This window comes from Acomys minous, assembly GCF_964271855.1.
Source record: "Acomys minous genome assembly, chromosome: 12".
Lineage (NCBI taxonomy): Eukaryota > Metazoa > Chordata > Mammalia > Rodentia > Muridae > Acomys > Acomys minous.
Window position 1 is genome coordinate 92,201,411 of NC_140493.1, and position 14,387 is coordinate 92,215,797.

Here is a 14,387-nt window from a genome sequence, read left to right on the forward strand (position 1 = left end):
AACTAAAAAAAAAAAAAAGCAAGTAACTGGGTTATTTTTGGCAAAGATGGAATCAAGATAACACAGAGGTTAAGAACAGACTTAAACTGCTCAATATTGTGTTGTAAAGCTTTATAAACAAATATAAATGAGTCTCGTTGTTATTTGTGTGATAGCCAGGGTAGGAAACGAACTAAGAGAAACAAACACTGTTTTATAAAAATAACCTTCAACAGAACATCTATAGGAATGAGCCTAGATATTTTCTCCTCCTATGGAACTCATGATCCAGCATCATTTGGTTATGTCCGTTTTCACATGTGGAAACAGAGACAAAGCAAGATGAAGTAGCTTGTGCAAGGTTCCACAGCTAGGCCAAGCCGTTGGCACTATGCTCACTGGGAGCCCTACCCAGCTCACTCCCCCACATCCATAGAAGAAACACGAGTTGATGAATCTATTTAAACTGTGAAATTACCAATCGCTACAAGTTACTGATTCATCCACACGGTTTGACCTCCTTTTCCTATCTGAAAGTTCAATCTGGAGAATGAAAGGGATTTCTGTCTGAATGATACAATGGACCTTTATTTCAACAAGATTTATAGAGCACTTGCTATATAAGTACTGTGCCAGACAGATACCATGGCTAAAGACATCCACTGTCATTGTCTTGAAGAATACTAACAAGAAAAGACATGTGCACGCCAGGAGAATCACAAACTTAGATCACAATTACATGGTGTCTTAGTTACTCTTTCTGTTCCTGTGATAAAAATACCTCAACAAAGACAACTTAAAAGAAAGGGGGTTTATTCTGGTTCACAATTCCAGAAGAAAACGGCCAGTCATGGCAAAGAAGACATGGAGGCAGGAAAGTCATGGTGACAGGAGCAGGAGGCTGGTTGGTCACAGTGGATCTATACTCAGTAAGGAGAGAGAGAACAGGAAGCAGGATCAGGCTATAATGCCTCAAGGCCCGCCCCCTACCCCCAGCACTTCATCCAGTGAGGAGCCACCTGCTAAGGATTGCAGAGCCTTCTCAAACAGCGCCACCCACTGGGGACTGAGTGTTCCAACACACGAACCCTTTTGGGGGACAGGTCACATTTAAGCTATTCACATCCAAGACAGTAGCATCTAGCAAGATTATATCTTGACAACCAAACTAGGGGGAAAAGAAAGAAAGAAATACTGGTCCACACTGAACACATGAATCAATAGGAAGATGGGATAACAGGGTTGATGAGTTCAGGTAAAAAAAAAAAGTTTCCAAAACAAGTACATGTAAAAATCAATGGAAGCTGTGTGGACTACACAGTTTCTCAAAAGAGGAAATAGAATAATGAGACTCTTCATGTCTCTGGTTTCAATGTCCACGACCCAGCCTTACTTGCCTCCTTCCACAGAGGAAAACATGCAGGTGAACCTAGGAAAAGAAGATGCATACATGAGCTCTCTTGGTATGGGCATATTGTAAATCTTCTGGGCAAGAAACAAAAAAACCCTAATGGTATGCTAAAGATGCATATCACAGAGCTGGAACATAACCAGGCATGATGGCGCACGCCTGGAATTCCAGCACTCAGGATACAGAGGGAGAAGGACCACTGTAAACTCGAGGCTAGCCTGGTCTACACAGCAAGTTCCTAGGATACCTGGATCTACAGGCTGAGACTCTGTCTCAAAAAAAAATCCCCAAATAAATAAATGGGCACACATGCTAGGAGAGGGATGAAAATAATCTAGACCTTTCCTAAAATATAGTGCAAAGCTCTTAGGCATCCAGGAAAACCACCCTGGGCTTTATTTTAATACTGAAAGGTCCTTCTAAGCAACACTACTGATGAAAAACCTGCTACCACAGGACCTCTATAATTTTGTATTAGCAAGGCAGAGAAGTATTTGCTTGACAGAAACTGTATCCTATGCCAAGAGAAGACAGCAACAGTGTTTAGAGAAAAATCTGACTTCCTAGCAAAGAGCCCCAGGTAGAAGATAGAGATAATAAAGACAGAGAAGCGCTCAGAAGGACAATCTAAATCACCAGTCGCTTCTGCTCCTAATGGAGGAACATTTGGGGGACCCAGAGTGGGAATAAACTAAGAAGGGGAGAGGCTCTGTAAAAGACCTTGCCAGGGACACACCCATAAGACCATCGGCACGCATGACTTTTCAGCCAGGAAGGCGGTCAAACACCGGATCTGCCAACTGCTTGTCGGGAAGGTTGATGAGGATTCTTTCCATGCCTGGGATGCCTCAAGCTTCTAAGCATTCTGCCTTGGCCTATCATTACTACATTGATTCATTGCTAGCCAGACCTCCCTCTGAAGTCCACAGCAATCAAACAGTGCTTTAAGGAGAACCTAGACATGGCCCTGATCTGTAGTGTCCCCTTTAAAGAATTCCTCCTTCAAAGGATATGTGGAGCGGAATTCACAGTTCTTGATAAGCTTAGAAGGGTCTGGCCTTTAGCCTGGCAAACTCATAAACATGTTTTTTTATTTATACACCAAGGATGAAGCCGCCACTTGGAGCAGACACAAGCCAAGGAAGCCCATAAAGCCAGGGTATCTGTTTATTAACTTGTGGTAGCATTAGATTACAGGAACTTCTCACCCAGCACATGACCGAGGAATCAACACAGGAAGTCAAAAGAACAGAATGTGGGGGGATGGGTGGGAGGGGGGCATTTGATACGCTCATTGTACGGTGTCTCCCCCCAGTGAGACATGGGAATTCACAGTCCCAAGACTAGCCCATCCCCCCTCCCCACCCCACCAGCACGCATCCCTGGGCAGTCTGTTGGGCCTGGAAGACATTTCCTCTTGTCTGAACTCTTGAGCTCCCCCCCCCCCACCCCTGCTTCGTCCATTCCTTCCTTTAGATTTCCCATTTGTATGTTTAAGGTTTACTAGCCTTTCTCCTATCCTACCTTCTAAGGTCTTTAAAAATGGGAATTCTCTGTGAAGTAAAACCATCAATACAATGATAATGTGGAATTGTCATCACAGTGTTTCCTCTGTGTGTGTGTAAGAGAGAGAGAGACAGAGAGAGAGAGAGAATATATTGTGTACATGTGTGCATATGTATGCATGAGTGTATCTATGTGTGTGTGCATCATCCATCAGTTTATAATCTAATATTACCAGCTTCTTATAACACACACACACACACACACACACACACACACACACACACACACACACACAATCATATAGCTTCCCTTCCCTATAACATATTGGAGATTACGCCATAAGTTAAATGAGTGTTGGAAAAGGAACTTTAATTCGCCTGTTTCAATTGTTGCCTGGGAGGCTTGCTGCCTCCATCAGCTAACCTAGGCCTGGTCCTGGAAGCTTCTAGCCTCCCTGCAATCTAGCCTTGGCCTAGAATGTTTTCAGCCTCTGAGACTTACTGCTCAATAAGCTCGCCCTTCCTTGTTCTTGCTGAGATCACGGCTGGCTGGTTCAACTCAGCTGTTGTGGCTCCTCTAACAGCTGAGTTATTCATTCTGGCTTTCTCTCAGCCTCTAAATTGCTCTGCTTGCCCTCATACTAACTCCAGCAATCTTTCCTAATCTTCTGGCTGCTTCTCACTCTCTGGCTCGTTCTGTCGTCACCTGTGTCTAGCTTGTTCCCTCATTCAACCTCTCTCTCTCTCTACAACTCTCCTGAAAAAAAAAACTGCCTCCTCCATCTTTATTCTCTGGGTTGCTCCCCTTAAGTAGCTACCTTTTCCTCCATCTTCCATTAAGACCCAAAGCAAATCCTCTATGAAACAATATTCCCACACACAAATAAGTAAGTAAATGAAGATATAAGATATCAATTAATGTCCATTAGTGAAAACTGGTCTAAGGAACCTACACAATGTTACCTGCATGTTAAAAAAAATAATAAAGTGTGGCCAGGGATGGTGGCACATACCTGTAATCCCAGCATTTGGGAAGCAGAGGTGGAAGAATCTCACATTGTGAAGCACCCTGAGCTACAAAGTGAGTTCCAGGCTAGCCTGGGCTACACCATGAGACCTTATCTGAAAAGCACATGTGTGTCTGTTTATATGTATGTCACACAGACTGAAAACATGCCTACATCTAAAAAAAGATTACCTTTATAAGAGATGAAAAATTGGAAATTGAAATGTTTTCTTCTGAACTGAAATAGGAAAACGGGAAAGACAGAGAGACACAGACACACCACACACAGAGAGAGAGAAAATGGTAGCACATTTTAATTCCTCTTGATTTTAATATGACAACTAGAATTTCCAAAAAAAATCCAAAAAAAACCAAAATGACCAGTTGGTGTGCAGGAAGCGGCCCTGGATGGCACTATGATTTGTTGCTCCTTTGTTTCTTTCTTCAGGATGCATTTGTAGCATCATCTAATCATGACCCACAAACTCTAAACGCATCAACACCTAGGTGGATATAGACTTATAAAAGGAGTCTTGCGTCCTTGGCTCAGTGGGACCCTGGGAATTGAGATTGGACTGAGGGCTACTGAAAGAGCGGAGCACAGGGGACGGCTGTGCTGTGCTGGAGGCATACCTCCATGCTCTCTGTCTTTTCAGATGACGGGGAGAGACTGTGTCCTAAAGACAAGGCCACGCACACTGAGAACTTCTGAGTCCATGTCACTGCACACTCTGCAGCTGTGTCCGGAGCAGTTAGAGGCTGCAAGTGCCACACGCTAGTCTTTGAGAAATCTTAGAAAACAAGAGACACTCGGTCTATTGAGACAGATAAACACCATGCCAGGGTCTTCAAGGTCCGGTAGGCTGTACCTCTAAGCTTGATCTTCTTTTGAGAAAGAAAGAAAGAAAGAAAGAAAGAAGAGGGGAGTAGAGGGGAAGGAAGGGAGGGGAGGGGAGGGGAGGGGGAGGGGAGGGGAGGGGAGGGGAGGGGAGGGGGAGGGGAGGAAAAAAGAAAAAGAAAAAGAAAAAGAAAAAGAAAAAGAAAATCCTAGAATGGTTTGTTCAAAAGACCCTTTGTGAATGCTTAGGAAAAGACAAAACACGCCACCAATTAGACCAAGTCATTTCAAACCATTCAATGTTTTGTTTTTGTTAGATTATGCTGATAAGTGAAACTCGGGTGGAAATGATTCTGCTTTCTTCGGGACAGTTGAAAGACCTCTCCTAAAGCCTTAGGAAAACAATGTGGAGACATGGATTGAATCCAGTGTCAATTTGCCCAGACCTGTTTCGTTGTTAATAGGGTCTTACTTCATCCAGTATTAATGAGAATTTAAGCCCAAATTCAAGCTGGGATCCCGGGAAGGAAACGTGTCAGAGGGGAGGTTATGCAGACAGCCTGCCACAGAGCCATGGGGCTGCCCAGTTGGATTACAGAGCATCGGGAGGTGCTGGGGGCCAGAAATGGACTCACACTGTAGGCCCTTACCCTTACCTGACTCCGATCATAAGTTAGAGGTACCTGGCTAAGCCACACCTGTATTTCTGGCCCACAGAAGTACCAAGATAATACTATGTGTTTGTTGTTATGAACCACTGCATTTTGAGGTAATTTCTTTTGCAGCCTAGATCAATAATACAATTAAACAGATCCATGCATTAAAGTGTGTCTGTGTGTGTGTCTGTGTGTGGGTGTCTGTGTGTGGGTGTCTGTGTGTCTGTGTGTGTACAAGTGCATGTGCACATGGGTGTGCTTATAAAGATCAGAGGTCAACTTCAAGAATCATTTCTTAGGAGCCATTCGCTGTGTTTTTTGAACCGAGGTCTCTTACTGGGGCCTACGGCTCACCAGCCAGCCCATCTCCACAGATTCCCCTGCATCTGCCTCCCCAACACTAGGATTTCAAGTGCCCATTAGCATGCTTACCTGCTCCTTTACATGAGTCCTGAGGTTCAAGCTCAGCCTTGCATGCTCTCACAACAAGCATTTTTACCAACTGGGACAACGCCCCTGCCCTCAAATTCGTAGCTCTTTAAAGCAGTTTGAGACAAAAGCAAATAAAATGATACAACTTTACAAATTGTATAGTTTGCATATATAAATCTTGTAGTTTTCGACTCCTCCCCTAGATTGTATTTAAACACTTCGTGAGTAGTACAGACCATCTCCAGATTTGGATTTAAAAAAAAAAAACAGTGGCAGGAACATACACAATGAAATCACGGAAGAGGTTATATCTGAGTACAAAAATGAGCTATCGTGAGAGAATATAAAGGCGACCGTGGACAGTGTTTTATTTCAAGTACATTTCCTTAAAGATCCAAAGCAGACATTTAAAAAAGAAAAGGAAGCTATTCAGGAAGCAGAGGCAGGCGGATCTCTGTGAGTTCGAGGCCAGCCTGGTCTACAGAGCGAGTTCAGGACAGCCAGGGCTAAAATAGAAACCTGACTCAAGGAAGGAAGGAAGGAAGGAAGGGAAGAAGGGAGGGAAAAGAAGAAACGATAGGCGTTGGCATTTTTTCTTGTGTTTTGAAAATTGTTTCTCTATTCCAGGCATAAGTGTACATGAGGATTTAGTTATGAGCATGTTCAGGCTGGGCAGAATGCTGTTTATAAAAGTTGGTTCAAATGTGTTATGGACAAGTTCTAGCAAACCTACAAGGAGCAAATAAATGCTACGTTATCTGAATGGGTGCTTAGCATGATTTTAAAAGGAAAATCACAGATCTTTCCAACCCACCTTTCATACCCAATGTGTTTGGAGACTACATTTAGTGTGCTGGCAGAGTACCAGCAATAAGTTGAGAAACCCATAACTGAAACAATACAAAAATAAGACAGTCATATCTAGTAGCCCCATTGCTAGTCTAATAGCTAATTCTAATTCTAGCTATGTCTAGACTTAAACTATTATATTAATAAGCAGGGTGTAACCAAACCCTGTCTGCATACTTAGTATGTCATTCTTCACAGGTCTCTGTTTAGTCTATTTGTACTGGTAGGAATCTTGCCTCAATGAAGAAACATATTTAATGTTTTTATTTTTAATTGGCCATTAAATAAATTTACTGTTTTTAAAAAAAACATAGCTGGGCAGTAGTGACACATGCCTTTAATCTCATTATTCGGGAAACAGAGACAGGCTGAACTCTTAGGAGGCCAGCCTAGTCTACAGAACCAGTTCCAGGTCAGCCAGGGCTACACAGAGAAACCCTGACTGGTAGGAGAGGGCGACACTAATATTAAGTGAATTATCCCTAAGATGTCTTCCATGATCAATATCTCAGATGTATTTATTTACATATTTATATGTGGTTAGATTTGATCCGGTTTGGTTTGATTTGGTTTGGTTTGGTTTGGTTTGGTTTGGTTTGATGGGGGGGAGGTCTCTGTAGGTCAAGGTGGCCTGCAATTCACTGTGTATCTGAAGATGACCTCCAGCTACTGTTTTCTCTCCCAGGCACTAGGACTGGAGATGTGCAGCTAAGCACCACCACGTCTAGTTTATGAGGAGCTCTAAGCTCTAACCCTGGGCTTCATGCATGTCAGGCAAGCATGTTAGCAACTCGGCTGCACCCCTAACCTATTCTCGGTTTTTTTGTTGGTGGGAGCATTGTTGTTTGTTTGTCTGTTTGCTTTTTCAAGGCCAGGTTTCTCTGTGTAGCCTTGGCTGTCCTAGACTCACTTTGGAGACCAGCCTGCCCTCGAACTCACAGAGATCCGCCTGCCTCTGCCTCCCTGAGTGCTGGGATTAACAGGCGTGCTCCATTGCGCCCAGTTCTATTCGGTTATTTTTAACCACAGGATGTCCTTATGTACCCTGGGCAGCCTGGAGCTCATGACCCTGTCAGCCTCCAGGGTGCTGGACTAAGGGCATGCTGCCCTACACTCAGTCCATGGGTTTCTGTACATTTATAGCGTCCCTGAACTATCTCTGTCTTGGATTTTTCAAATCCACTCTTTATGGGGAAGCTGAGGTGAATTGCTTGTCTTTCCTCCTAGCTTGGGCACCGAAAGCTCCAGACACCTGCTACCCATGTAGATCAGTACAGACCCAATGACCAGAGCGCTCCAGGTTAGTGCACGCAAATGTCACCTAAATGAAATCCAGGTAGAAGGACAGCGCAGAAAGGCGTAACAGCAGTCTGTAAACCTTACTCGTGATGCTTAAACACTCACATTTTTATTAGCAGTTGGCAGCACAAGTGTCTCCAGAAAGACCAGGCAAACTCAAAAGAAAAGAGGATCGGAGGGAAGACTTTGCTGGCATGAAATGAACTGACGTCGGGAAATGCATGCTGAGAGCGGACCGTGCCTGCTAACCTGTCACCTCAGAGCTGACAGCTTCTTGTCCTCAGCACTTGGAGATAGGCTGGGTCTGAACTCCAGGAAACAGAGAGCAGGCAACATCTGTGCAGGGCTGGAGGCAGGAGCCCACAAGATGGCTCCAGGGTTGCCGACTATATAGCATATCCTCAGGAGAGCTGTGAAAAGTGTTCTATCATGAAGCCTTGGCCCTTAGAAAGGCTGGACTCACAGCGAGGTTGTCAGGAAGCGGGCGCGCAGCTACCCACTTGGCATGTGTTTGGAGACGTTGGTGGACAGCAGCTGGGACCACTGCTGGAAGGTTTGCCTAAACCAGTCACACAGCAAGGGGGCTGGCAGGAAGGTGAACGGCAGCCACTCTGAATGGATCTGGGTCCACCACAAGCCGATTGGCCAGAAATCCTAACACAGGAAGCTGGTTTACTGCTGCTCTTCACGAAGCAGGGGGACTGGCAGGTAGCCACTGGCTGGCAGATGAAGGAGACTGGAGGTGCCGGTTGGCAGTAAAGTGGCTGGCACGGGGAGGGCACACAGCAGGATTGACTGCAAGAACACATACAAGTTAACGGCTGGCACGAGGCAGCCATGCAGGGAACTGACTGGCAGGACTCGAGAACGTAGCAGATGGGTTGGTAGTAAACTGGCTTGCAGAGCTGACCTTCACCTCGGACGGGTTGTGACCCTCCTTGGCAGCAGGTTGGTTGGCATGAGCTAGCCTCACAGCTGGCTGGTAGGCATGGAGTCTCAACGCAGGAAGTTGCTTCAGAGCAGGACGGCTGGCAGGATCCATCATCACAGTAGACTGAGGGGTCACATGCTGCCTGGCATGACCCTGAGGTGCAGGCAGGTCCCTGGCTGGAGCTCTGGTGGCAGGGGCTGTTATCACAGCATATCGTGCGACAACCAGAAGACTCCAAATTGGAGGGCTGGTGTGAGGCAGCTGGGTGAGGAGTCCCGCCAGTGTCAGTTGCACGGCAGGCTGTGCGGGAACCTATGGGTTGGCAAACAAAACCCACACAAGAAGTTTCTGGGAAGCAGGATGATGGACAAGAGACAGGGCCAGCGCTAACTGGGGCACTGTTGGATCGTTTGCAGTTTTCTTGATGTGTAATCAGTTGCCATGTCCTACTCTGGCAGGAGCTGGGCAAACGGATAGCGTTTCTAATGCTGTGACAGTTGGAGCATGCAGAGATGGTGGGCACAGCTGGAACAGCTGCAGGGTTTGCTGGACAACAGCTGTCTGCCATGGCGGTCCTACTAGCCAGGCTGGGAGGCTGCAAGCTCCGTCTGAGTTTGAAAAAGGCATCTGATGCCAAGGGGATTTTATAGTCCTTCCGTGGGGTGTTGGTCCTCACCCACAGCATCTTTCCTTGTTATTGTTCTTATTCATTTGCAATATAAACATCAGAGTAGGGCTTCAGGAGCCCAGGAAGACGTCCCCACTCTCAAAAACAGAAAAACACACGTCTGTTGAGCTGGGAGTTTTCTTTGCCGAATTTAGATGCACAGATGCCGCTCTGGGATGAGCTGTCTCTTTTTACGGGTTGTTCCTCCGCCTCACCAAAGCAGGCTTTTGCTCACTACCCTCTCATCAGGAGGCCCCTTTCCAAGCTAATGCCAGTCTTCCTCCAGGATGTAGTTCTGTGCCATCAGGTCAGGCGGCGCACTGGCAATGTTGGAAGAGAAAATGTGGTAGCAAAGATGCAGAGCACAAAGGCAGTTAGTGCATCCCAAGGATGCTGAAGTGTGACACTCCCCCTCCCACCCATCTCCAGAATCCTTGCAATGGCTTTTTTGAAACTTAACTTTCAAATTGCTGCCAACAGTTGACGGCTAGAATGGCTTCCATTTATTGCCCTTTACCGTGTATGATCAAGCCGTTGGTGGCATCTTTCATTTGTCCTTAAAATGACCTTAGCTAGTAAGTATAGTTGGCATCCCTATTTTAAAAGTGACAAGGCAAACTGAAAGTTTAAATCATGATAAGCAAAATTCAAATCCAGAGTGATCAGTCCCAAAAATCTCCGCTCAATTGGATCTCCTGTGGAAGTGCAGAAAAGAGGAATTGGGCCCTGAGTGGGGATGACTTTCACACAGCAAGGCTGGCCCATGAGCACTATACCCAGGCCCTGCGATGGGGGTCATCTCTCCACTGTGATGTTGGCTCATCAAGCAAGTTGAATGTCTACTTCTATTTAGTTAATATTCCCGGGGATGATCTTTTCATTTGGAAATGTAAAATATAAACATTTAGTCGAGCGTGGTGGCTCACCCCTATAATGCTGATTCTTGGGACGCTGAGGCAGAAAGGTTGCTCTAAGTTCAAGCCCAGCGTGGCTTTTCAGAGTGAGTTCCAGCTCAGCCTGCACCAGGGTATGAGAAACCTCTCAAAAAAAAATGTCTGGGGAAGTAAAAACAATCCTTCAAATATTTCACGAAGGAGTACTAAACTCATTTTAAAAAAAAAAATAAAGATCAACAGCTTGTGAATTCGACAAATACGAAACTTCAACACTCAGAAAAAAAAACAGATCATCTCTGCAAAGCTTCTAGAAGTTCAAGCATTCTCTTCCCAGAGGAATTTGTGACATTCTCTCTGGATCTGTCCCTTTTTTCCCTCTGGGATGAACTGAGTGCTGTGCCACCGACTGGTCCCAGCAGCCCACGCAGGAGCACGTCCTGGCCTGGTTCCTGCTGGAGGCGTGCCATGAAATGGAAAGACGATGCTGTGGGATGGCAGGCAGGGCTAGTCTTGACTTCTGGATCTGCAGCTCATTCCGTGGAACAGGTTCGCTCGTTACCCACATCCTCAAAGCACCGAGGCATCATAAGCTGCCTTGATGTTTCCTAGGTTAACTCAGCTGCCTCAGAGGCAGCTGAAAAATCTGGAGATTCTGGACCGGGCTTGGTAATGGAGAAGCAAGGGAGGAAAAGTGCACAGAAAATGGAAGAAGCCATTACAGCTGTTACTTGTTGGCAACAGTTTGAAAGTTAAGTTTCAAAAGGCCAATGTGAAGATTCTAGAGGGAGGGTTAGGGTTAGGGTTAATCACTCTTGGGATCCACTGATGATGCAATCTTGTCTTATTGACCCACCCTCTTCACCCTCTGTTTTAAAAGAAGAGAAACTCCTGATGAGTGCCATGTCTAGAATATACTCATCCTTGTAATTAAAGAGCCTGTCTCTACCACGGTCTGTTCTGTCATGGAGTGGATGGCTTCTAGCAACACCCTTCTCATGATGCTCTTTTTTTTTTTTTCATTTTTAAAATTGCAGACATCGGTTCCTCCCCATTACAGAGACAGCTGCATCTTCTCGTGCAGTGCCAGTCTTGTCCCTTGACATGATGGTCAAGGTCAGAATAAACAGATTTGGCCATATTGGTTACCAGGGCTTGCTTCTTATCTGGCAAAGTGGAGATTGTTACCATCAATGACCCCTTCATTGACCTCTGCTACATGGTCTACATGTTCCAGTATGAGTCTACCCACGGCACAGTCAAGGCTGAGAACAGGAAGCTTGTCATCAATGGGAAGGCCATCACCATCTTCCAGGAGCGAGATCCCGCTAACATCAAATGGAGTGATGCTGGTGCCGAGTATGTTGTGGAGTCTACTGGTGTCTTCACCATCATGGAGAAGGCCGGGGCCCACTTGAAGGGTGGGGTCAAGAGAGTCATCATTTCTGCCCCTTCTGCCGATGCCCCCATGTTTGTGAACGGTGTGAACCACAAGAAGTATGACAAATCACTCAAAATTGCCAGTAATACTTCCTGCACCACCAACTGCTTAGCCCCCCTGGCCAAGGTCATCCATGACAACTTTGGCATAGCAGAAGGGCTCATGACCACAGTCCGTGTCATCACTGCTACCTGGAAGACTGTAGATGGGCCCTCTGGAAAACTGTGGTGTGATGGCAGTAGGGCTACCCAGAACATCAACCCTGCATCCACTGATGCTGCCAAGGCTGTGAGCAAGAGCTGAATAGGAAGCTCACTGGCATGGCCTTCTGTGTTTCTACCCTCAACCTGTCCATCGTGGATCTGACATGCCAACTGGAGAAAAATGCCAAGTATGATGACATCAAAAAGTTGGTAAAGCAGGCATGTGAGGGCCCACTAAAGGGCATCCTAGGCTACACTGAGGACCAGGTTGTCTCCTGCGACTTCAACAGCGACTCCCACTCTTCCACCTTTGATGCTGGGGCTGGCATTGCGCTCAATGACAACTTTGTAAAGTTCATTTCCTGGTATGGCAATGAATACAGCTACAGCAACAGGGTGGTGGACCTCACGGCCTACATAGCCTCCAAGGAGTTAGAAGCCCTGGACCCCACCTCCCACCCCAGCAAGGACATGAGAGCAAGAGAGAGGCCCTCAGCTGCTGAGGAGTCCCTGTTCCAACTCAGCCCCTGACACTTAGCATCTCCCCTCACACTTTCCATCCTAGACCCCAGAAAAACAGGAGGGGCCCAGGGAGCACCATTCACTTGAATACCATCAATAAAGTTCACTGCACCTACAAAAAAACTGCAGACATCACACACCCCTATAATTCTGATATCTGGGAATCTGAAGAATATGTTTTACTCTGGAATATGTTTACCTCAAAGATCTTCATCTCCCGAGAGAAATATATTTAGTCTCACCAAATGAGTCAACCAAACTAAGAAACATTCAAATATTTGAAATATAACATCAATTTCAATTTGAAAAAAAAATGAAATTCTGTGCCGAGACACACCAGTCACATTGACAGAAAGCTTCATTTTTTTTTTTATCTATTTTTCTCCAAGTGATTCTGCTTTTGTTTTCTTTTTAAAAAAAAAATACCCCAATAGAGAGAAAATTCTATTTTCATGCAACTTAATGTGGCTGACGGCACTGAAGACACCTACAGTGTCATTCAAAGGCATTTCACGACTACATCAAGAAGCACGATGATGGGGCTGGAAAGAGGACTCAGCAGGTGAGAGTGCTTCCACATAACCTTAAGGACCAGAGTGCAGATGCCACATAAAAAGCCAGCCATGGTCACGGGTGCTCACCACTGCTCACGACCTCACTATTGTTAGAGCTCGAGACAGAAGGATCACTAGCATTTGGTGGCTGCCAGCCCTAGCTTCAGTGGGAGCTCATGTGTCAAGGAAATAAGTCAGAGACTGATGGAGTGGGACAAATAAGGACCCCACCCCCGCCCCGCCCCGCCCCGCCCCACCCCGCCCAGCTTCAGAACAAACTCACACTTGCACGCACATGTGCATATACACTGCATACGTTCCCTGCCTTCCCCCTCCATCTCACACAGTGCTCAATAATCATTTTTTGAAATGTACTTTGGACCCAATTTTGTGTTTAAATAATTTGTTGCTTATTAGCTGCAACCATCCTGTGTGTGTGTGTGTGTGTGTGTGTGTGTGTGTGTGTGTGTGTGTGTACTCTGACTATATATATATAATGTTCATATGAGATATATATCTTTGTGTGTTTATTTATATGTGCATGTACATCTACACACATATATGTATGGGTTGTCTTTATACTTTAGCTACATATGTGATCTTCTAGGGATTATTTATATCAACGTCATTATTGGGAATCACCAGTGTTGTGCCCTATAGCTATCTCCCATTTATTTTCACTTAAGCATAGTACTTCACTGTGCTGATTAAACCACATTTTAGTTGTCTCTTCACTGTCACTTGGCTTGTTTGACCTTCAGGTGCTTCATCTTACACAAAGAGGAGGAACAGGGCAGGGAGAAATCATGCCTAGCATGGAGAATGGAACCCCTGACTGACTCCTCTTCTTACTTTGGAAGGAGATAGGTTAAGTGCTAATGGTGCGGTATGACAGTAACTCCAACACACATGTGCCGATAAGTTTCGCTATTGACTTTCTCCCTCTGCCACTGTCTAATCTCCAATGGCTGGTTTCACAGCTCCCTACGGGATGTCTGGCAAAGCCTGGCTGGTAGGGACCAGGAATTTTGCTTAATGATCCCCAAGGCTCCTCAGCAAATCACTACCCCATCCAAATGTCAACAATGACAAAGATAAGAAGCCCTGGTCTCTTCTCTCCTGTGCTTGCGATTGTTCATGTTAAGACCTGAGGGACAAGAGACCACCTTCCATTCTGTATGTGATGTAAAGACTTGACTGC

General features: G+C 45.6%; 1 protein-coding gene and 1 pseudogene across 2 annotated transcripts; one reads left to right on the forward strand and one right to left on the reverse strand.

Annotated features, from left to right (window-relative positions):
- Window positions 1-8,059: 8,059 nt before the first annotated feature.
- On the reverse strand, window positions 8,060-9,507 carry KRTAP29-1 (keratin associated like protein 29-1). The gene has a single exon (XM_084748864.1). The coding sequence runs from the start codon at window positions 9,472-9,474 to the stop codon at window positions 8,449-8,451; it is 1,026 nt and encodes a 341-aa protein (XP_084604990.1). The 5' UTR covers window positions 9,475-9,507; the 3' UTR covers window positions 8,060-8,448.
- Window positions 9,508-11,573: 2,066 nt separating this feature from the next.
- LOC311578806 (glyceraldehyde-3-phosphate dehydrogenase-like) lies at window positions 11,574-12,656 on the forward strand (annotated as a pseudogene). The gene has a single exon. The product of its transcript is annotated as a glyceraldehyde-3-phosphate dehydrogenase-like (transcript).
- The last annotated feature ends 1,731 nt before the right edge of the window (window positions 12,657-14,387 follow it).

Coding starts and splice junctions, on each gene's coding strand:
- KRTAP29-1 (XM_084748864.1), bottom strand. CDS start 9,474: ATGGCAGACAGCTGTTGTCCAGCAAACCCTGCAGCTGTTCCAGCTGTG.